The sequence below is a fragment of the Balearica regulorum genome, unplaced genomic scaffold, assembly GCF_011004875.1.
Source record: "Balearica regulorum gibbericeps isolate bBalReg1 unplaced genomic scaffold, bBalReg1.pri scaffold_89_arrow_ctg1, whole genome shotgun sequence".
NCBI classification, from domain to species: Eukaryota; Metazoa; Chordata; class Aves; order Gruiformes; family Gruidae; genus Balearica; species Balearica regulorum.
In genome coordinates this window covers 45,574-67,392 of record NW_022679087.1, presented here as the reverse complement: position 1 = coordinate 67,392, position 21,819 = coordinate 45,574, and the positions used below count along the sequence as shown (strand labels likewise).

Here is a 21,819-nt window from a genome sequence, read left to right as displayed (position 1 = left end):
CTTGCCAGAACCAGGACAGTGGAGCCTCCCGGGGCGGCGGGAGAAGGAGCGGTGCCAGGCTGGGCCTCTCCTCTCTGGATTAAATCTTAGGAATGCTTAATCTCTTCCTCGTTTTTAAGAAGAAATGAGCTTGAAGTCCTAACATTTTCCACACGCTCCCGCCCTCCTCGCAATGGACCTTCATGTGCACCCCGCTTTGGAGACAAATCTTCTACGCCGATCTGAAGTGCCACACTTTTTTCTTTATTATGTTTGTCCTTCTTTTTTGTCCGCCTCCGCTTTCAGGTGAGGCTTTCTGGTTTTGCCATCTTCCCGTGAACCTGCACTCGATAAATGCAGGTGTACGCTGGTTTCCCCCAGTTGCTCTTCACAAGAAGCCTGATAGATGAAAAGGCTCTGGGAAACGGTGCGTTCTGGGAAGAAACGAGGGAAAAGGAGATGGGGGTGTTAAGAGCAACAATGCAGCCAACGTATCTCCCCCTGGCAGCCCTGCTCCTGCTCAGGAGCAAGCTCCTGACCGGTGGTGGGGGCGGCTGTGGAAATCTGAGGCACGCTGCTGGGGAAGCTGGGGACACGGGAAGGGGGAAGGCACCTGGCATCCTCTGCATGCCAGCCCGGCTGGGGCTCGGCTCGGTCTCCCTTCCCTCTGCCCCTTCCCTCTGCTGCTTGCCCTGTGCCGACTGAGAAGCCGGGGAGGTGCTCCTAGGCGTGGGGCGGCTGGTGTGCAACCCCACCACGCTCCCGCTCTCCGCACTGCCTGCTTTCCTCCTGGCAGGCGTGAGAGCACCGGGAGAGAAGGGGCATGCTATGCTGGGAGGAGAGGACACTGTCCAGCCCACCAGCAGGCCACCACCGGGAGCAACGGTGCTGCCCGATGGCTTTTGCCACCAGGCGTCCCTGTTTCTCCACGGCACAAAGACGTCGCGTGTGCAGCTGGCTCTGCCAAAGGCAGTGGGTGCAGCCAGGGATCTCTCGGGACTCATGCTCCCACGGGCCTGACCTTGCCCTTGCTATCCTTTTCCTACCACCACCGCGTGCTACTCAGCCCTCCCAACCCTGCCAGCTCTCTCTCTCTCTCTCTCCCCCCGTTGGTCATCCGCCCAGGGAGAAAGCAGTCACACTCTTCCCGCCACGGACCTGCAGGCAAACCTGTTCTGCTCCCTGGCACCTTGCCCCCGTGCACGGATCGTACCTTTAGAGGGAAGGTCTGAATGGCCTCTTTTGCTATGTCGTACGTGAACGTCCCAAGGAGAGTTTCTTCTTCTCCGTCCGTGTCCACTCCCTCAGGGGCAAAGCACAAGGACAGCAGCTCAGACTCATCCCGACAAAGAGGGAACGTATGTGCTGGATCAGCCCTGTTACCTCCCCAGCCTCTCCTGGGGCTCCGGCCGTAGTCTGGCACTGGTTATGGTGGAGCTTAGTCTCCGCCTTGAGTTTTGGTCAAGAACCCTCAGGCTGCTTGGCCAGAACAAGTCTTAAGAGGGATGAAATCTCCAGAGCCCTTGAAGCATGCCGCTGGGGCACTGCAGTGCTCGGGAGAGAGCAGGGCGCAAACCCCAAAGGATGCCCAAAAGCAAGCAAGACCCTGTCCCTGACCGCCTTTCCCCCGGGGCCACATCCCCACCAGAAACGCCCAGCAGGAGACTTACAAAGACAGCGATGTCTCGCGGGGCGCTGCTGATGGTCCCAGATGTAAAGACTTCTTGGCCCACTGTGTGCTGCACAGTGACACCAGTCAGATGGACTCGTGCTGGCAACCTGATGACCACCTGGCCCTGATGCCCTTGTAAAGGCCAGCAGTTTCCTTGGGAGACATCTGGCTGCAAGCAGAACGCGAGAGCAATGAAGGGTGAGAGAGTGGTGGGGCCAACACAGCTGCCCATGTAGCCTGAGGCACAGGCGTCGGTGTGTCCACGGGGTCTGTTTCAGCTGGGAAATGAGGCGCGTGTGAGGAAACGCGCAGAAGCAGGAGGCCTTCTTCCCTGCCCGACAAAGGGGGCTCTCAGTATTACGGAGCAGAGGAGAATACCGGTGATGAAACCATCCTAGTAAGGGCCTAGCAGAAACACGTCTCTGCCCAGTGGCTCTGCAGGGCACCCCCCACCTCCCGCCTCCTGCCCCCAAAACATCTCTCGTAGGGAGGAGTGTGGAAACGGGGTCACCAGGGAGAAGTCTCTCATCCAGCTGTGGCCGAGGGCTGCGGGCAAGACGCAGCAGTTCAGCTCAGTTCAGCTCCGTTCCCCTCCTGAGGGGAACCGCTGATTTCTAGCGAGCCGAGCCCTGCGTTAGAGCTCTGGCTTCAGGAACCTGATCAACACGGTGGGCTTAAGCAGTACCACTGTTCCCAGGAAGGAAGGAAACCTTCCGTGATGACTTCTGCTACAATACCTGCAAAATAGTATCAGGAGGGTTGGCAACGTAGAAGAAGCTTAAAACCCTGCAGCTCCAATGCTCTTTACAGTAGTAGGTCTCGGAAGTTCTCTGCATGTCGATGGTGGCACCTGTAAGGAAGGCAGAGCAGATGACTGCAAGAGGCCACCGACTAGGAGGCCTTGGTGCTCAGGCAGTCTTTCTGACGCCGCCGGCCAGCTCCACGTCTGTCAGTCCTGTCCTCATCACCACGCCGGTGGGGGTGCCCAGCGGTGCGGGGCAATGATGGCATCCATGCGCCTATTGACTGTTTCTCTCACAGCGCCACGAGGAGAAGGTCCTGAGCGTTCTGGGAGACAGCAGGTGCCCATGGGAATGACAGCAGACCAATGCTGAGGGCTTGCTGTGTGGGCAGCAAAGGATGGCCCAGCCATTGCCTTTTCAAATGCAGTGGAGAGGAAGAGAGCCCCTTCATCAGCACAGGTACACGTGCGGGGGCAGCGCCAGAGGCAGCCGTGCGGAGGCTGTGGGCAGCACTGGGAGCAGTCTGAGAGCGGCGCCACTCTGCCACAGCCTTGCTCTTGGACCCCATGAAGCATTTCAGCGCCCCCACTTTGGAGAGCAGCGCCTGGAGCACCGGCTCCTTTGGGGAGTGTTACAGACAAGCGCAGGGCAAGGAGACAGGGCTGCTTGTGTCCATACCAGAGCTTTTCAGGGCCCAGTCAGACATCTCGACGTAGACTTCCGAAGCCGTCTGGGACGCTGCCTGCTTCACTTCCTGGGAACACCATAAACACACAGAGAAAAGGACGGCATCAGCGGGCAGTTCAGCGTGGCTACCAGCGCCCGCAGAGGCAAAGGGTCGCTGTCAGAAACGCAAGGCAAGCCTCGTCCACAGAGCTGCAAGACTTTCTGCTGCTGACGTGAGCTGCGAGGACTGAGGACCGGGATCTGTGGCCGTGGCCACGGCCATGGCCCCGAGGTGGGTTGACGAGGGTCCCGCACCCTCCTGCCCAGCCTCCACGCTCCCCCAAGTCAGCCGGGAGACGGGCTCGGGCCCTGCCAGCCGTGGCTGGCCCCGTCAGCGTGCCTGGGTCACACCACCGCCTCAGGGGCTCGGCCAGAGCAGCCAGAGGCGCCGGCGTGCCAAGGGAAGGCCAAGGGAGTCCTCCGCTGCCTGGAGCAGCCCGGTTAAACGGGGGCTGGAGCAGGGCCTGTGCAGGGCAGAAGCTCACCCAGCAAGCCCCCGGGGCAAAGGCTGGGTTGCTGCGGTCAGCAGGCCGACCCCACCGACAACCCCAAGGAGTGCTTTCTCCAGGGGGTGCTGCCCACCCAAGCCTCCTTCCCCAAACTGCGGGATCACCTTTGCACTGCTGATCTCCGCCCTCAGTTGAGCCACCTCCTCCAGCAGAAGCTGCACCTTTTGGCTTTGCTCCGCCAACAAAGCGTCCAAGTTCCTGCAGGAACAGGAAAGCAGAGCTTGTCAGAGAGCGGCCCATCCCCTCTAGGGAGCATCTGAGCTCAGCAAGGAGGAGAGAGACGTGCGCTTTCCCTGCTTTGCTCGTGCTTCCCTTCTGCACCCGGTTGAGCAAAAGGCAAAGGCAGCAGGGAAGTATGGGAGCCCTGGCTCTTAGGAAAGTGAGTGCACAAGGTTGGCTGATGCTTCTGCACAGACCCAGTTGGAGCTCAGGAAACATTTCTTACTTCAGGTCTGCTGCAGACGCACATGCCGGCTCCTGAAAAGCAAAAAGGCTCCGTTAGAGCATCCGCTACCAGAGCTGCCGAGGCTTCCCTAGGAAGACACGGCACCAGCTGCTGCTCCTTTGGGTCACCCTGCGTGGAAGCAGAGGAGCCCGTGATTTATCCAGCCACGGTCAGCAACGCTCCCTTGCAGGAGGTGCCTGTCCCACAAGAGTCACCGACCTCTATCGGTCCCGTTGCCCACATTGTCCACGCTGGCCGTGAGGTCCCGCAGTAAACACCAGCTGCAATTCACATCACCAAGAGACAGTTATTGTACTGGGGTTGCTAGCGATGCCTGCAGTCGCGTTGTCTCCTCCCTGCTGCCATGGGGGTGGGGCAGCAGGTTAGCTGAGGAGGTGGGGAACGTGGGGTGCAGAGAGAGGACGCTCCTCTTACTGGGACCCATCAGCCCAGGCTTGAGGGGACCGCACAGCCATGATCTTCAGGTGTGCTGGGTGCCCTGGAGCTACTCCCCATTTCCCCTCACTGCTTCCGTGAGCACCGAGAGCCAGGCTGCATGGGCTAGGAGAGGGACCTCTCCGTTGGTCCCCCTGCACGGCCCCTCCCCTCTGGGAATCCCCACTTCAGGCCTGGAAATACCTACGCCCTTCTCTCCAAGACTTGCAGACCAAGCAAGCCACTTGGTGCAGTGGCCAGAGGAGCAGCATGGCCGCGAGACTACCAGTCTTACGGGCAGTCTGGAAGCCAGTCCCAGCCACGGACATACCCAGAAAGCCCTTGGGCCACGGGAGCTTCCGCACGTGCTGGCCCAAAAGGAAAGCGAGCCAGCTGAAAGCTGGCATCCGGCACAGTCAGGCTGTCGCGCTTAGGCGTTTGCTCATGCAAACTCACCAAGAGCCACCGGGAGCAACAAGAAGACGACTTTCAAGAACCTCTTCTTCTGCAGGGCCATCTTTTGCCTGAAAAAGAGGGAGTCCTGTGGCTGTCAATGATCCAAGTCTTGGACAAACCCCTTCACAGGTGCATTTCCCTTTTCAGGCCAAAAAGCCACCGTTTTGGAAGCCTGCTGCTGACAGAGAGCTGACAAAGCAGTGCCCGGGAGGAACACAATTCCTGTCCACACCCTTCGACACTGCCGGCAGATCTTCCCCAAAGGAAGGGCTCCAGGGGCACGCGTCTGGCTTTCCTCCCAGAGCCCTCCCAGACCTGCGCCTCTGCTCTCCCCGCTTTTGCTTGCACCTGCCCTCAGACATCCCCTTTCTCCTCCTCCCATCCACACAGAAACATGTAGTACGTACACGGCGAAGACGCACGCGCTCAGCACATGTCTCCACAGGGAGACGAGGGCACCTGCCAGATGGCAAAGGCGGCTGAAGACCACGGCTGGGAAAGAAACCAGAGAAGAGTTAGGCCCGCCGCTCGAGGTCTCTTCTCCAGGATGCCCAGCCACGCGTGTTTCAGCTCCCTGTGGGGAGGCGGGCCCCGAGTCCTACGCACTCCCTCCCTGGGGCACAGAGCAGGGCAGCCTGCACTTCTCCTGCCACTTGGGACATTTGGCCAGAGCTCTGGCACAGCGCGGCTCTCCCGGTTCGCCCCAGAGGACTTCACAGCAAGCAGCAGTGCTGAGCTTACGTGCAATTTCTGTGGCCTTGTCGCTCCACTTGGCCGGCCCCTGAGTGGCTGAGCCGGCACCTGGCATCGAAGAGAGGCTCAGCAGTTTTACACCCACGCAAAGGTTCCTGGGGAAGGCAAAAGACAAAAGCCAGCTGCCCACTGTCCCCACGCCGCGGGAGGCGAGGCGGGCAGCAGTAGCCCGAGCAGAGGCCCTTGCCAGAGGAGGGGCCGTCCCAGCAGCAGCGAGAGAGGGCAGCACAGCTGGGCTGCTTCCAGGGGTCCCCCCTTCTCCTTTCCCCATCCTTTGCTCTACAGGCCTGTGGTGGGAGAAGAGGAAGCAAGCTGGCAGCAGCAGTCCCCCGCCTCGGGAAGCCCACCTGGCAGCACAGCCCGATTCTCACCCCATCTCTCCCTGCCCCTTGGCAGGCACCTCGCAGTGGCCGTTCAGGGAGGGGTACAGGCAGCTGTCCCCCACCACGCCCCCACCGTGCCCACCTCTTCCCTGCGCGCTGGCGGTCTCCCGACCCCTCTCCTCCCTGCACAGCTGCCCCCCTCAGCCAGGCAGGACTGCACCTCAGCCTCCCGAGGGAGCCAGTCTCGGGTCCCAGGGGCTTGGCCTCCCCGTGCAGCAAAATCTCCCCGTGCAGCAGGGCTGAGCTCCGTCCCCTGCAGCACGCGGCTCCCGCTTCCTGCGGGAACGGCCCTGCTGCACACTGGCTTCTGGCTGGGGGAGCGAGCCAGGCTTTCAGCTGAGAGCCATCCCCACAGAAGGGGGGCTTCGCAAGCCACGGGGCTCTGCTTCAGAAAACCTCCATGGGCTTCTCCACGCTGCTCCCCACCCCACTGGCCGCCCTCAGGCCACATCCGTGCTACCACCCTATCCTGATGCCCCGAGCAGGAGCAGCCCACTTCCTACCTACTCATCTGGCAGCGGCTTGTGCCCGCTGCCTCCCCTGCCAGCTGTTGGTCGGCCTCATTTGTGAAGGAGACTGTGGAGGCCCCTTGGCGTCTTCCTCGGTAGGCCTTTCTTCTCGCCATGTCTGGGCAAAGGCAGGCTCCCTGCTCAGCTCTTCCGCCTCAGCCCCAGCAGTGTGGCTACCCAGGCAAAAAACAGCTCCGGCAGCAGCAGCCCCCCAGCAGGAGCACGCCTGCTCAGGGCAACAGCCACACAGCAGCTCTGGGAGCCCTGCCCGCGCACCACAGGGCTCTGCGGACGGCTAGCTCTGACCTCACAATGGTAGCTGTGATGTCACGCTGGGGCTCCCCAGGGCTGAGCAGGGCGGGGAGACCCTGTGGGCTCCCCTGGGGCAACACAGCTGCCGCCCTCCCGGGCAGTGGGAGCCCATGCCTGTGGGCCCCCCAAACCCTGCCATGCTCCCCTGCCGCGCAGCAGCCTTTCTCCTCTCGCAAGTGTTTTGTAGGCCAAGATAGAAAAACCCAGCAGCCCAGATGTGCTGTCAGGGGCCCAGCGGAACGTCTGGTCAACAAGGACCGTTTTTTTCTCACCCTTGCCGATTCTGCCTTGACTTTGTGTGGTGGCTCCCATCAGTTTTCTCTTCATTTCATCGAAACTTTTACCACATTCCGGTGCCCGTTCTAAACTCTTTTTTCCCCTCTCCCGAGAAAGGAAGGCAGGAGCTGCCAACCCCGGCCCTGGGCGCCCCAAGGAGCTGTCCCAAGGCTTGCTGGGACAAGGGCTACGGGGCCGGAGTGTGGCGGGGCCAGAGAAGGGCGCTGCAGTGGCTGGCGGGGGGCCCTGCCTGTCACCTCCTGGCGGGTGCCATTGCTTGAGAAGCCGGGAAGAGAGTGGCCGAGCTCCTGGGAGAGCTCCTGCGGAGCCTGCTCTGGGGGCGGGTGGCAGTCTCCCTGCTGCAAGCTGAAGCCTTCCTGCGTGCCCTAGGCTGGTGCCACTTGCGGATGAGGTGGTTTAGCCCCAGCCGGTAGCTAAGTGCCACGCGCCGCTCGCTCACCCCTCCCCCGGCGGGATGGGGAGGAGAAGGGAAAAACAACGGCAAAGCCTGGAGGGTTGGCATAAGGGCAGTTTACTGGGACAGCAAGGGAGGGGGAAAACAATCAACAACAGTACTGATAACAGATATTCACAATGGGTGATAACAGAGAACCATTTACCTATCCCATGACCGACCCACCGGACGCTCAACCTGTCCCAGAGCCACGCCGAGCCCGCCCCTGCCCGACTAGCCCCCTTTTATGGTGAGCATGACGTCACATGGTAGGGAACAGCCCCCGGCCAGCTTGGCTCACCTGGCCTGGCTCCTTGTGAAATTAACTCTATCCCTTGCCAGAACCAGGACAGCTGGAGCCCCCCGGGGCGGCGGGAGAAGGAGCGGTGCCAGGCTGGGCCTCTCCTCTCTGGATTAAATCTTAGGAATGCTTAATCTCTTCCTCGTTTTTAAGAAGAAATGAGCTTGAAGTCCTAACATTTTCCACACGCTCCCGCCCTCCTCGCAATGGACCTTCTTGTGCACCCCGCTTTGGAGACAAATCTTCTACGCCGATCTGAAGTGCCACACTTTTTTCTTTATTATGTTTGTCCTTCTTTTTTGTCCGCCTCCGCTTTCAGGTGAGGCTTTCTGGTTTTGCCATCTTCCCGTGAACCTGCACTCGATAAATGCAGGTGTACGCTGGTTTCCCCCAGTTGCTCTTCACAAGAAGCCTGATAGACTTAAAAGGCTCTGGGAAACGGTGCGTTCTGGGAAGAAACGAGGGAAAAGGAGATGGGGGTGTTAAGAGCAACAATGCAGCCAACGTATCTCCCCCTGGCAGCCCTGCTCCTGCTCAGGAGCAAGCTCCTGACCGGTGGTGGGGGCGGCTGTGGAAATCTGAGGCACGCTGCTGGGGAAGCTGGGGACACGGGAAGGGGGAAGGCACCTGGCATCCTCTGCATGCCAGCCCGGCTGGGGCTCGGCTCGGTCTCCCTTCCCTCTGCCCCTTCCCTCTGCTGCTTGCCCTGTGCCGACTGAGAAGCCGGGGAGGTGCTCCTAGGCGTGGGGCGGCTGGTGTGCAACCCCACCACGCTCCCGCTCTCCGCACTGCCTGCTTTCCTCCTGGCAGGCGTGAGAGCACCGGGAGAGAAGGGGCATGCTATGCTGGGAGGAGAGGACACTGTCCAGCCCACCAGCAGGCCACCACCGGGAGCAACGGTGCTGCCCGATGGCTTTTGCCACCAGGCGTCCCTGTTTCTCCACGGCACAAAGACGTCGCATGTGCAGCTGGCTCTGCCAAAGGCAGTGGGTGCAGCCAGGGATCTCTCGGGACTCATGCTCCCACGGGCCTGACCTTGCCCTTGCTATCCTTTTCCTACCACCACCGCGTGCTACTCAGCCCTCCCAACCCTGCCAGCTCTCTCTCTCTCTCTCCCCCCGTTGGTCATCCGCCCAGGGAGAAAGCAGTCACACTCTTCCCGCCACGGACCTGCAGGCAAACCTGTTCTGCTCCCTGGCACCTTGCCCCCGTGCACGGATCGTACCTTTAGAGGGAAGGTCTGAATGGCCTCTTTTGCTATGTCGTACGTGAACGTCCCAAGGAGAGTTTCTTCTTCTCCGTCCGTGTCCACTCCCTCAGGGGCAAAGCACAAGGACAGCAGCTCAGACTCATCCCGACAAAGAGGGAACGTATGTGCTGGATCAGCCCTGTTACCTCCCCAGCCTCTCCTGGGGCTCCGGCCGTAGTCTGGCACTGGTTATGGTGGAGCTTAGTCTCCGCCTTGAGTTTTGGTCAAGAACCCTCAGGTGCTTGGCCAGAACAAGTCTTAAGAGGGATGAAACCTCCAGAGCCCTTGAAGCATGCCGCTGGGGCACTGCAGTGCTCGGGAGAGAGCAGGGCGCAAACCCCAAAGGATGCCCAAAAGCAAGCAAGACCCTGTCCCTGACCGCCTTTCCCCCGGGGCCACATCCCCACCAGAAACGCCCAGCAGGAGACTTACAAAGACAGCGATGTCTCGCGGGGCGCTGCTGATGGTCCCAGATGTAAAGACTTCTTTGCCCACTGTGTGCTGCACAGTGACACCAGTCAGATGGACTCGTGCTGGCAACCTGATGACCACCTGGCCCTGATGCCCTTGTAAAGGCCAGCAGTTTCCTTGGGAGACATCTGGCTGCAAGCAGAACGCGAGAGCAATGAAGGGTGAGAGAGTGGTGGGGCCAACACAGCTGCCCATGTAGCCTGAGGCACAGGCGTCGGTGTGTCCACGGGGTCTGTTTCAGCTGGGAAATGAGGCGCGTGTGAGGAAACGCGCAGAAGCAGGAGGCCTTCTTCCCTGCCCGACAAAGGGGGCTCTCAGTATTACGGAGCAGAGGAGAATACCGGTGAGGAAACCATCCTAGTAAGGGCCTAGCAGAAACACGTCTCTGCCCAGTGGCTCTGCAGGGCACCCCCCACCTCCCGCCTCCTGCCCCCAAAACATCTCTCGTAGGGAGGAGTGTGGAAACGGGGTCACCAGGGAGAAGTCTCTCATCCAGCTGTGGCCGAGGGCTGCGGGCAAGACGCAGCAGTTCAGCTCAGTTCAGCTCCGTTCCCCTCCTGAGGGGAACCGCTGATTTCTAGCGAGCCGAGCCCTGCGTTAGAGCTCTGGCTTCAGGAACCTGATCAAGACGGTGGGCTTAAGCAGTACCACTGTTCCCAGGAAGGAAGGAAACCTTCCGTGATGACTTCTGCTACAATACCTGCAAAATAGTATCAGGAGGGTTGGCAACGTAGAAGAAGCTTATAACCCTGCAGCTCCAATGCCCTTTACAGTAGTAGGTCTCGGAAGTTCTCTGCATGTCGATGGTGGCACCTGTAAGGAAGGCAGAGCAGATGACTGCAAGAGGCCACCGACTAGGAGGCCTTGGTGCTCAGGCAGTCTTTCTGACGCCGCCGGCCAGCTCCACGTCTGTCAGTCCTGTCCTCATCACCACGCCGGTGGGGGTGCCCAGCGGTGCGGGGCAATGATGGCATCCATGCGCCTATTGACTGTTTCTCTCACAGCGCCACGAGGAGAAGGTCCTGAGCGTTCTGGGAGACAGCAGGTGCCCATGGGAATGACAGCAGACCAATGCTGAGGGCTTGCTGTGTGGGCAGCAAAGGATGGCCCAGCCATTGCCTTTTCAAATGCAGTGGAGAGGAAGAGAGCCCCTTCATCAGCACAGGTACACGTGCGGGGGCAGCGCCAGAGGCAGCCGTGCGGAGGCTGTGGGCAGCACTGGGAGCAGTCTGAGAGCGGCGCCACTCTGCCACAGCCTTGCTCTTGGACCCCATGAAGCATTTCAGCGCCCCCACTTTGGAGAGCAGCGCCTGGAGCACCGGCTCCTTTGGGGAGTGTTACAGACAAGCGCAGGGCAAGGAGACAGGGCTGCTTGTGTCCATACCAGAGCTTTTCAGGGCCCAGTCAGACATCTCGACGTAGACTTCCGAAGCCGTCTGGGACGCTGCCTGCTTCACTTCCTGGGAACACCATAAACACACAGAGAAAAGGACGGCATCAGCGGGCAGTTCAGCGTGGCTACCAGCGCCCGCAGAGGCAAAGGGTCGCTGTCAGAAACGCAAGGCAAGCCTCGTCCACAGAGCTGCAAGACTTTCTGCTGCTGACGTGAGCCGCGAGGACTGAGGACCGGGATCTGTGGCCGTGGCCACGGCCACAGATCCCGAGGTGGGTTGACGAGGGTCCCGCACCCTCCTGCCCAGCCTCCACGCTCCCCAAGTCAGCCGGGAGACGGGCTCGGGCCCTGCCAGCCGTGGCTGGCCCCGTCAGCGTGCCTGGGTCACACCACCGCCTCAGGGGCTCGGCCAGAGCAGCCAGAGGCGCCGGCGTGCCAAGGGAAGGCCAAGGGAGTCCTCCGCTGCCTGGAGCGGCCCGGTTAAACGGGGGCTGGAGCAGGGCCTGTGCAGGGCAGAAGCTCACCCAGCAAGCCCCCGGGGCAAAGGCTGGGTTGCTGCGGTCAGCAGGCCGACCCCACCGACAACCCCAAGGAGTGCTTTCTCCAGGGGGTGCTGCCCACCCAAGCCTCCTTCCCCAAACTGCGGGATCACCTTTGCACTGCTGATCTCTGCCCTCAGTTGAGCCACCTCCTCCAGCAGAAGCTGCCCCTTTTGGGTTTGCTCCGCCAACAAAGCCTCCAAGTTCCTGCAGGAACAGGAAAGCAGAGCTTGTCAGAGAGCGGCCCATCCCCTCTAGGGAGCATCTGAGCTCAGCAAGGAGGAGAGAGACGTGCGCTTTCCCTGCTTTGCCCGTGCTTCCCTTCTGCACCCGGTTGAGCAAAAGGCAAAGGCAGCAGGGAAGTATGGGAGCCCTGGCTCTTAGGAAAGTGAGTGCACAAGGTTGGCTGATGCTTCTGCACAGACCCAGTTGGAGCTCAGGAAACATTTCTTACTTCAGGTCTGCTGCAGACGCACATGCCGGCTCCTGAAAAGCAAAAAGGCTCCGTTAGAGCATCCGCTACCAGAGCAGCCGAGGCTTCCCTAGGAAGACACGGCACCAGCTGCTGCTCCTTTGGGTCACCCTGCGTGGAAGCAGAGGAGCCCGTGATTTATCCAGCCGCGGTCAGCAACGCTCCCTTGCAGGAGGTGCCTGTCCCACAAGAGTCACCGACCTCTATCGGTCCCTTTGCCCACATTGTCCACGCTGGCCGTGAGGTCCCGCAGTAAACACCAGCTGCAATTCACATCACCAAGAGACAGTTATTGTACTGGGGTTGCTAGCGATGCCTGCAGTCGCGTTGTCTCCTCCCTGCTGCCATGGGGGTGGGGCAGCAGGTTAGCTGAGGAGGTGGGGAACGTGGGGTGCAGAGAGAGGACGCTCCTCTTACTGGGACCCATCAGCCCAGGCTTGAGGGGACCGCACAGCCATGATCTTCAGGTGTGCTGGGTGCCCTGGAGCTACTCCCCATTTCCCCTCACTGCTTCCGTGAGCACCGAGACCAGGCTGCATGGGCTAGGAGAGGGACCTCTCCGTTGGTCCCCCTGCACGGCCCCTCCCCTCTGGGAATCCCCACTTCAGGCCTGGAAATACCTACGCCCTTCTCTCCAAGACTTAGCAGACCAAGCAAGCCACTTGGTGCAGTGGCCAGAGGAGCAGCATGGCCGCGAGACTACCAGTCTTACGGGCACTCTGGAAGCCAGTCCCAGCCACGGACATACCCAGAAAGCCCTTGGGCCACGGGAGCTTCCGCACGTGCTGGCCCAAAAGGAAAGCGAGCCAGCTGAAAGCTGGCATCCGGCACAGTCAGGCTGTCGCGCTTAGGCGTTTGCTCATGCAAACTCACCAAGAGCCACCGGGAGCAACAAGAAGACGACTTTCAAGAACCTCTTCTTCTGCAGGGCCATCTTTTGCCTGAAAAAGAGGGAGTCCTGTGGCTGTCAATGATCCAAGTCTTGGACAAACCCCTTCACAGGTGCATTTCCCTTTTCAGGCCAAAAAGCCACCGTTTTGGAAGCCTGCTGCTGACAGAGAGCTGACAAAGCAGTGCCCAGGAGGAACACAATTCCTGTCCACACCCTTCGACACTGCCGGCAGATCTTCCCCAAAGGAAGGGCTCCAGGGGCACGCGTCTGGCTTTCCTCCCAGAGCCCTCCCAGACCTGCGCGCTCTCCTTCCAGAGCCGGGGAAAGCCTCCCCCTGCGGAGGCTTCGCTCTGCTCCCGAGCGTCTGGCTACGCGGCAGTTTGTGCTACCGCAGCCAAAGTTTGGGGCTCTGGCAAATACGTGGGAGTGAGACTGCCGAGGGGCTTTGCTCTTGGCTCTCCCTGAGAACGGCCACAGCACGAGCTTCGGCGCCCGACTGGGAGCCGCGGGCTGCTGGCTGGGGAACACCCTCTGCTCTCCCCGCTTTTGCTTGCACCTGCCCTCAGACATCCCCTTTCTCCTCCTCCCATCCACACAGAAACATGTAGTACGTACACGGCGAAGACGCACGCGCTCAGCACATGTCTCCACAGGGAGACGAGGGCACCTGCCAGATGGCAAAGGCGGCTGAAGACCACGGCTGGGAAAGAAACCAGAGAAGAGTTAGGCCCGCCGCTCGAGGTCTCTTCTCCAGGATGCCCAGCCACGCGTGTTTCAGCTCCCTGTGGGGAGGCGGGCCCCGAGTCCTACGCACTCCCTCCCTGGGGCACAGAGCAGGGCAGCCTGCACTTCTCCTGCCACTTGGGACATTTGGCCAGAGCTCTGGCACAGCGCGGCTCTCCCGGTTCGCCCCAGAGGACTTCACAGCAAGCAGCAGTGCTGAGCTTACGTGCAATTTCTGTGGCCTTGTCGCTCCACTTGGCCGGCCCCTGAGTGGCTGAGCCGGCACCTGGCATCGAAGAGAGGCTCAGCAGTTTTACACCCACGCAAAGGTTCCTGGGGAAGGCAAAAGACAAAAGCCAGCTGCCCACTGTCCCCACGCCGCGGGAGGCGAGGCGGGCAGCAGTAGCCCGAGCAGAGGCCCTTGCCAGAGGAGGGGCCGTCCCAGCAGCAGCGAGAGAGGGCAGCACAGCTGGGCTGCTTCCAGGGGTCCCCCCTTCTCCTTTCCCCATCCTTTGCTCTACAGGCCTGTGGTGGGAGAAGAGGAAGCAAGCTGGCAGCAGCAGTCCCCCGCCTCGGGAAGCCCACCTGGCAGGATTGCACCTCAGCCTCCCGAGGGAGCCAGTCTCGGGTCCCAGGGGCTTGGCCTCCCCGTGCAGCAAAATCTCCCCGTGCAGCAGGGCTCAGCTCCGTCCCCTGCAGCACGCGGCTCCCGCTTCCTGCAGGAACGGCCCTGCTGCACACTGGCTTCTGGCTGGGGGAGCGAGCCAGGCTTTCAGCTGAGAGCCATCCCCACAGAAGGGGGGCTTCGCAAGCCACGGGGCTCTGCTTCAGAAAACCTCCATGGGCTTCTCCACGCTGCTCCCCACCCCACTGGCCGCCCTCAGGCCACATCCGTGCTACCACCCTATCCTGATGCCCCGAGCAGGAGCAGCCCACTTCCTACCTACTCATCTGGCAGCGGCTTGTGCCCGCTGCCTCCCCTGCCAGCTGTTGGTCGGCCTCATTTGCCAAGGAGACTGTGGAGGCCCCTTGGCGTCTTCCTCGGTAGGCCTTTCTTCTCGCCATGTCTGGGCAAAGGCAGGCTCCCTGCTCAGCTCTTCCGCCTCAGCCCCAGCAGTGTGGCTACCCAGGCAAAAAACAGCTCCGGCAGCAGCAGCCCCCCAGCAGGAGCACGCCTGCTCAGGGCAACAGCCACACAGCAGCTCTGGGAGCCCTGCCCGCGCACCACAGGGCTCTGCGGACGGCTAGCTCTGACCTCACAATGGTAGCTGTGATGTCACGCTGGGGCTCCCCAGGGCTGAGCAGGGCGGGGAGACCCTGTGGGCTCCCCTGGGGCAACACAGCTGCCGCCCTCCCGGGCAGTGGGAGCCCATGCCTGTGGGCCCCCCAAACCCTGCCATGCTCCCCTGCCGCGCAGCAGCCTTTCTCCTCTCGCAAGTGTTTTGTAGGCCAAGATAGACAAACCCAGTTAGCCCAGATGTGCTGTCAGGGGCCCAGCGGAACGTCTGGTCAACAAGGACCGTTTTTTTCTCACCCTTGCCGATTCTGCCTTGACTTTGTGTGGTGGCTCCCATCAGTTTTCTCTTCATTTCATCAAAACTTTTACCACATTCCAGTGCCCGTTCTAAACTCTTTTTTCCCCTCTACCGAGAAAGGAAGGCAGGAGCTGCCAACCCCGGCCCTGGGCGCCCCAAGGAGCTGTCCCAAGGCTTGTTGGGACAAGGGCTACGGGGCCGGAGTGTGGCTGGGGCCAGAGAAGGGCGCTGCAGTGGCTGGCGGGGGGCCCTGCCTGTCACCTCCTGGCGGGTGCCATTGCTTGAGAAGCCGGGAAGAGAGTGGCCGAGCTCCTGGGAGAGCTCCTGCGGAGCCTGCTCTGGGGGCGGGTGGCAGTCTCCCTGCTGCAAGCTGAAGCCTTCCTGCGTGCCCTAGGCTGGTGCCACTTGCGGATGAAGGTGGTTTAGCCCCAGCCGGTAGCTAAGTGCCACGCGCCGCTCGCTCACCCCTCCCCCGGCGGGATGGGGAGGAGAAGGGAAAAACAACGGCAAAGCCTGGAGGGTTGGCATAAGGGCAGTTTACTGGGACAGCAAGGGAGGGGGAAAACAATCAACAACAGTACTGATAACAGATATTCACAATGGGTGATAACAGAGAACCATTTACCTATCCCATGACCGACCCACCGGACGCTCAACCTGTCCCAGAGCCACGCCGAGCCCGCCCCTGCCCGACTAGCCCCCTTTTATGGTGAGCATGACGTCACATGGTAGGGAACAGCCCCCGGCCAGCTTGGCTCACCTGGCCTGGCTCCTTGTGAAATTAACTCTATCCCTTGCCAGAACCAGGACAGTGGAGCCTCCCGGGGCGGCGGGAGAAGGAGCGGTGCCAGGCTGGGCCTCTCCTCTCTGGATTAAATCTTAGGAATGCTTAATCTCTTCCTCGTTTTTAAGAAGAAATGAGCTTGAAGTCCTAACATTTTCCACACGCTCCCGCCCTCCTCGCAATGGACCTTCTTGTGCACCCCGCTTTGGAGACAAATCTTCTACGCCGATCTGAAGTGCCACACTTTTTTCTTTATTATGTTTGTCCTTCTTTTTTGTCCGCCTCCGCTTTCAGGTGAGGCTTTCTGGTTTTGCCATCTTCCCGTGAACCTGCACTCGATAAATGCAGGTGTACGCTGGTTTCCCCCAGTTGCTCTTCACAAGAAGCCTGATAGATGAAAAGGCTCTGGGAAACGGTGCGTTCTGGGAAGAAACGAGGGAAAAGGAGATGGGGGTGTTAAGAGCAACAATGCAGCCAACGTATCTCCCCCTGGCAGCCCTGCTCCTGCTCAGGAGCAAGCTCCTGACCGGTGGTGGGGGCGGCTGTGGAAATCTGAGGCACGCTGCTGGGGAAGCTGGGGACACGGGAAGGGGGAAGGCACCTGGCATCCTCTGCATGCCAGCCCGGCTGGGGCTCGGCTCGGTCTCCCTTCCCTCTGCCCCTTCCCTCTGCTGCTTGCCCTGTGCCGACTGAGAAGCCGGGGAGGTGCTCCTAGGCGTGGGGCGGCTGGTGTGCAACCCCACCACGCTCCCGCTCTCCGCACTGCCTGCTTTCCTCCTGGCAGGCGTGAGAGCACCGGGAGAGAAGGGGCATGCTATGCTGGGAGGAGAGGACACTGTCCAGCCCACCAGCAGGCCACCACCGGGAGCAGCGGTGCTGCCCGATGGCTTTTGCCACCAGGCGTCCCTGTTTCTCCACGGCACAAAGACGTCACATGTGCAGCTGGCTCTGCCAAAGGCAGTGGGTGCAGCCAGGGATCACTCGGGACTCATGCTCCCACGGGCCTGACCTTGCCCTTGCTATCCTTTTCCTACCACCACCGTGTGCTACTCAGCCCTCCCAACCCTGCCAGCTCTCTCTCTCTCTCTCCCCCCGTTGGTCATCCGCCCAGGGAGAAAGCAGTCACACTCTTCCCGCCACGGACCTGCAGGCAAACCTGTTCTGCTCCCTGGCACCTTGCCCCCGTGCACGGATCGTACCTTTAGAGGGAAGGTCTGAATGGCCTCTTTTGCTATGTCGTACGTGAACGTCCCAAGGAGAGTTTCTTCTTCTCCGTCCGTGTCCACTCCCTCAGGGGCAAAGCACAAGGACAGCAGCTCAGACTCATCCCGACAAAGAGGGAACGTATGTGCTGGATCAGCCCTGTTACCTCCCCAGCCTCTCCTGGGGCTCCGGCCATAGTCTGGCACTGGTTATGGTGGAGCTTAGTCTCCGCCTTGAGTTTTGGTCAAGAACCCTCAGGCGCTTGGCCAGAACAAGTCTTAAGAGGGATGAAACCTCCAGAGCCCTTGAAGCATGCCGCTGGGGCACTGCAGTGCTCGGGAGAGAGCAGGGCGCAAACCCCAAAGGATGCCCAAAAGCAAGCAAGACCCTGTCCCTGACCGCCTTTCCCCCGGGGCCACATCCCCACCAGAAACGCCCAGCAGAGACTTACAAAGACAGCGATGTCTCGCGGGGCGCTGCTGATGGTCCCAGATGTAAAGACTTCTTGGCCCACTGTGTGCTGCACAGTGACACCAGTCAGATGGACTCGTGCTGGCAACCTGATGACCACCTGGCCCTGATGCCCTTGTAAAGGCCAGCAGTTTCCTTGGGAGACATCTGGCTGCAAGCAGAACGCGAGAGCAATGAAGGGTGAGAGAGTGGTGGGGCCAACACAGCTGCCCATGTAGCCTGAGGCACAGGCGTCGGTGTGTCCACAGGGTCTGTTTCAGCTGGGAAATGAGGCGCGTGTGAGGAAACGCGCAGAAGCAGGAGGCCTTCTTCCCTGCCCGACAAAGGGGGCTCTCAGTATTACGGAGCAGAGGAGAATACCGGTGAGGAAACCATCCTAGTAAGGGCCTAGCAGAAACACGTCTCTGCCCAGTGGCTCTGCAGGGCACCCCCCACCTCCCGCCTCCTGCCCCCAAAACATCTCTCGTAGGGAGGAGTGTGGAAACGGGGTCACCAGGGAGAAGTCTCTCATCCAGCTGTGGCCGAGGGCTGCGGGCAAGACGCAGCAGTTCAGCTCAGTTCAGCTCCGTTCCCCTCCTGAGGGGAACCGCTGATTTCTAGCGAGCCGAGCCCTGCGTTAGAGCTCTGGCTTCAGGAACCTGATCAACACGGTGGGCTTAAGCAGTACCACTGTTCCCAGGAAGGAAGGAAACCTTCCGTGATGACTTCTGCTACAATACCTGCAAAATAGTATCAGGAGGGTTGGCAACGTAGAAGAAGCTTAAAACCCTGCAGCTCCAATGCTCTTTGCAGTAGTAGGTCTCGGAAGTTCTCTGCATGTCGATGGTGGCACCTGTAAGGAAGGCAGAGCAGATGACTGCAAGAGGCCACCGACTAGGAGGCCTTGGTGCTCAGGCAGTCTTTCTGACGCCGCCGGCCAGCTCCACGTCTGTCAGTCCTGTCCTCATCACCACGCCGGTGGGGGTGCCCAGCGGTGCGGGGCAATGATGGCATCCATGCGCCTATTGACTGTTTCTCTCACAGCGCCACGAGGAGAAGGTCCTGAGCGTTCTGGGAGACAGCAGGTGCCCATGGGAATGACAGCAGACCAATGCTGAGGGCTTGCTGTGTGGGCAGCAAAGGATGGCCCAGCCATTGCCTTTTCAAATGCAGTGGAGAGGAAGAGAGCCCCTTCATCAGCACAGGTACACGTGCGGGGGCAGCGCCAGAGGCAGCCGTGCGGAGGCTGTGGGCAGCACTGGGAGCAGTCTGAGAGCGGCGCCACTCTGCCACAGCCTTGCTCTTGGACCCCATGAAGCATTTCAGCGCCCCCACTTTGGAGAGCAGCGCCTGGAGCACCGGCTCCTTTGGGGAGTGTTACAGACAAGCGCAGGGCAAGGAGACAGGGCTGCTTGTGTCCATACCAGAGCTTTTCAGGGCCCAGTCAGACATCTCGACGTAGACTTCCGAAGCCGTCTGGGACGCTGCCTGCTTCACTTCCTGGGAACACCATAAACACACAGAGAAAAGGATGGCATCAGCGGGCAGTTCAGCGTGGCTACCAGCGCCCGCAGAGGCAAAGGGTCGCTGTCAGAAACGCAAGGCAAGCCTCGTCCACAGAGCTGCAAGACTTTCTGCTGCTGACGTGAGCCGCGAGGACTGAGGACCGGGATCTGTGGCCGTGGCCACGGCCATGGCCCCGAGGTGGGTTGACGAGGGTCCCGCACCCTCCTGCCCAGCCTCCACGCTCCCCAAGTCAGCCGGGAGACGGGCTCGGGCCCTGCCAGCCGTGGCTGGCCCCGTCAGCGTGCCTGGGTCACACCACCGCCTCAGGGGCTCGGCCAGAGCAGCCAGAGGCGCCGGCGTGCCAAGGGAAGGCCAAGGGAGTCCTCCGCTGCCTGGAGCGGCCCGGTTAAACTGGGGCTGGAGCAGGGCCTGTGCAGGGCAGAAGCTCACCCAGCAAGCCCCCGGGGCAAAGGCTGGGTTGCTGCGGTCAGCAGGCCGACCCCACCGACAACCCCAAGGAGTGCTTTCTCCAGGGGGTGCTGCCCACCCAAGCCTCCTTCCCCAAACTGCAGGATCACCTTTGCACTGCTGATCTCCGCCCTCAGTTGAGCCACCTCCTCCAGCAGAAGCTGCACCTTTTGGCTTTGCTCCGCCAACAAAGCGTCCAAGTTCCTGCAGGAACAGGAAAGCAGAGCTTGTCAGAGAGCGGCCCATCCCCTCTAGGGAGCATCTGAGCTCAGCAAGGAGGAGAGAGACGTGCGCTTTCCCTGCTTTGCTCGTGCTTCCCTTCTGCACCCGGTTGAGCAAAAGGCAAAGGCAGCAGGGAAGTATGGGAGCCCTGGCTCTTAGGAAAGTGAGTGCACAAGGTTGGCTGATGCTTCTGCACAGACCCAGTTGGAGCTCAGGAAACATTTCTTACTTCAGGTCTGCTGCAGACGCACATGCCGGCTCCTGAAAAGCAAAAAGGCTCCGTTAGAGCATCCGCTACCAGAGCTGCCGAGGCTTCCCTAGGAAGACACGGCACCAGCTGCTGCTCCTTTGGGTCACCCTGCGTGGAAGCAGAGGAGCCCGTGATTTATCCAGCCGCGGTCAGCAACGCTCCCTTGCAGGAGGTGCCTGTCCCACAAGAGTCACCGACCTCTATCGGTCCCGTTGCCCACATTGTCCACGCTGGCCGTGAGGTCCCGCAGTAAACACCAGCTGCAATTCACATCACCAAGAGACAGTTATTGTACTGGGGTTGCTAGCGATGCCTGCAGTCGCGTTGTCTCCTCCCTGCTGCCATGGGGGTGGGGCAGCAGGTTAGCTGAGGAGGTGGGGAACGTGGGGTGCAGAGAGAGGACGCTCCTCTTACTGGGACCCATCAGCCCAGGCTTGAGGGGACCGCACAGCCATGATCTTCAGGTGTGCTGGGTGCCCTGGAGCTACTCCCCATTTCCCCTCACTGCTTCCGTGAGCACCGAGACCAGGCTGCATGGGCTACGAGAGGGACCTCTCCGTTGGTCCCCCTGCACGGCCCCTCCCCTCTGGGAATCCCCACTTCAGGCCTGGAAATACCTACGCCCTTCTCTCCAAGACTTGCAGATCAAGCAAGCCACTTGGTGCAGTGGCCAGAGGAGCAGCATGGCCGCGAGACTACCAGTCTTACGGGCACTCTGGAAGCCAGTCCCAGCCACGGACATACCCAGAAAGCCCTTGGGCCACGGGAGCTTCCGCACGTGCTGGCCCAAAAGGAAAGCGAGCCAGCTGAAAGCTGGCATCCGGCACAGTCAGGCTGTCGCGCTTAGGCGTTTGCTCATGCAAACTCACCAAGAGCCACCGGGAGCAACAAGAAGACGACTTTCAAGAACCTCTTCTTCTGCAGGGCCATCTTTTGCCTGAAAAAGAGGGAGTCCTGTGGCTGTCAATGATCCAAGTCTTGGACAAACCCCTTCACAGGTGCATTTCCCTTTTCAGGCCAAAAAGCCTGAAAGAAACCAGAGAAGAGTTAGGCCCGCCGCTCGAGGTCTCTTCTCCAGGATGCCCAGCCACGCGTGTTTCAGCTCCCTGTGGGGAGGCGGGCCCCGAGTCCTACGCACTCCCTCCCTGGGGCACAGAGCAGGGCAGCCTGCACTTCTCCTGCCACTTGGGACATTTGGCCAGAGCTCTGGCACAGCGCGGCTCTCCCGGTTCGCCCCAGAGGACTTCACAGCAAGCAGCAGTGCTGAGCTTACGTGCAATTTCTGTGGCCTTGTCGCTCCACTTGGCCGGCCCCTGAGTGGCTGAGCCGGCACCTGGCATCGAAGAGAGGCTCAGCAGTTTTACACCCACGCAAAGGTTCCTGGGGAAGGCAAAAGACAAAAGCCAGCTGCCCACTGTCCCCACGCCGCGGGAGGCGAGGCGGGCAGCAGTAGCCCGAGCAGAGGCCCTTGCCAGAGGAGGGCCCGTCCCAGCAGCAGCGAGAGAGGGCAGCACAGCTGGGCTGCTTCCAGGCGTCCCCCCTTCTCCATTCCCCATCCTTTGCTCTACAGGCCTGTGGTGGGAGAAGAGGAAGCAAGCTGGCAGCAGCAGTCCCCCGCCTCGGGAAGCCCACCTGGCAGCACAGCCCGATTCTTACCCCGTCTCTCCCTGCCCCTTGGCAGGCACCTCGCAGTGGCCGTTCAGGGAGGG

The 21,819-nt window shown here is 60.8% G+C and overlaps 2 protein-coding genes and 1 long non-coding RNA gene across 7 annotated transcripts in view; all 3 read right to left on the bottom strand.

Annotated features, from left to right (window-relative positions):
- Positions 1-233: 233 nt before the first annotated feature.
- Positions 234-14,241, bottom strand: LOC142599845 (sperm-associated antigen 4 protein-like). Its single transcript, XM_075741595.1, has 11 exons — positions 13,919-14,241; positions 13,585-13,669; positions 12,951-13,018; positions 12,279-12,340; positions 12,060-12,091; positions 3,734-3,827; positions 3,073-3,148; positions 2,389-2,501; positions 1,650-1,820; positions 1,193-1,282; positions 234-413 (listed from the first exon to the last, which is right to left on the bottom strand). Exons 1-11 carry the CDS (start codon positions 14,199-14,201, stop codon positions 282-284), a joined length of 1,206 nt encoding a protein of 401 aa, XP_075597710.1. The 5' UTR covers positions 14,202-14,241; the 3' UTR covers positions 234-281.
- Positions 14,242-16,250: 2,009 nt separating this feature from the next.
- The window catches only part of LOC142599846 (sperm-associated antigen 4 protein-like), a 14,430-nt gene continuing 8,861 nt past the window's right edge, over positions 16,251-21,819 (bottom strand). For 3 of the 5 annotated variants that reach the window (XM_075741596.1, XM_075741597.1, XM_075741598.1), the window contains 3 exons: positions 17,666-17,836; positions 17,211-17,300; positions 16,251-16,433 (listed from right to left, as the gene is read on the bottom strand). In XM_075741596.1, coding sequence (XP_075597711.1) covers positions 16,302-16,433; positions 17,211-17,300; positions 17,666-17,836 — 393 coding nt within the window. In that variant the 3' untranslated portion in view covers positions 16,251-16,301. Of the gene's footprint in view, positions 16,434-17,210; positions 17,301-17,665; positions 17,837-18,404; positions 18,518-19,088; positions 19,165-19,748; positions 19,843-20,060; positions 20,245-21,819 lie in introns of those variants that run through there. The other 2 variants (XM_075741599.1, XM_075741600.1) reach the window with 2 other exon arrangements.
- LOC142599842 (uncharacterized) lies at positions 20,298-21,532 on the bottom strand. The gene is made up of 3 exons (XR_012833270.1): positions 21,384-21,532; positions 20,980-21,047; positions 20,298-20,370 (listed from the first exon to the last, which is right to left on the bottom strand). It is a non-coding gene; the product is annotated as an uncharacterized LOC142599842 (long non-coding RNA).

Bases quoted from the DNA above. Each gene is read 5' to 3' on its own strand.
- LOC142599845 (XM_075741595.1), bottom strand. From the start codon at position 14,201: ATGGGGAAAGGAGAAGGGGGGACCCCTGGAAGCAGCCCAGCTGTGCTG. The intron at 12,092-12,278 runs GTCGGTGACTCT...TTTGCTTTTCAG, and splicing joins GGGCAAAGGGACCGATAGAG to GAGCCGGCATGTGCGTCTGC. The intron at 2,502-3,072 runs GTATGGACACAA...CCTTCCTTACAG, and splicing joins CTGGGCCCTGAAAAGCTCTG to GTGCCACCATCGACATGCAG.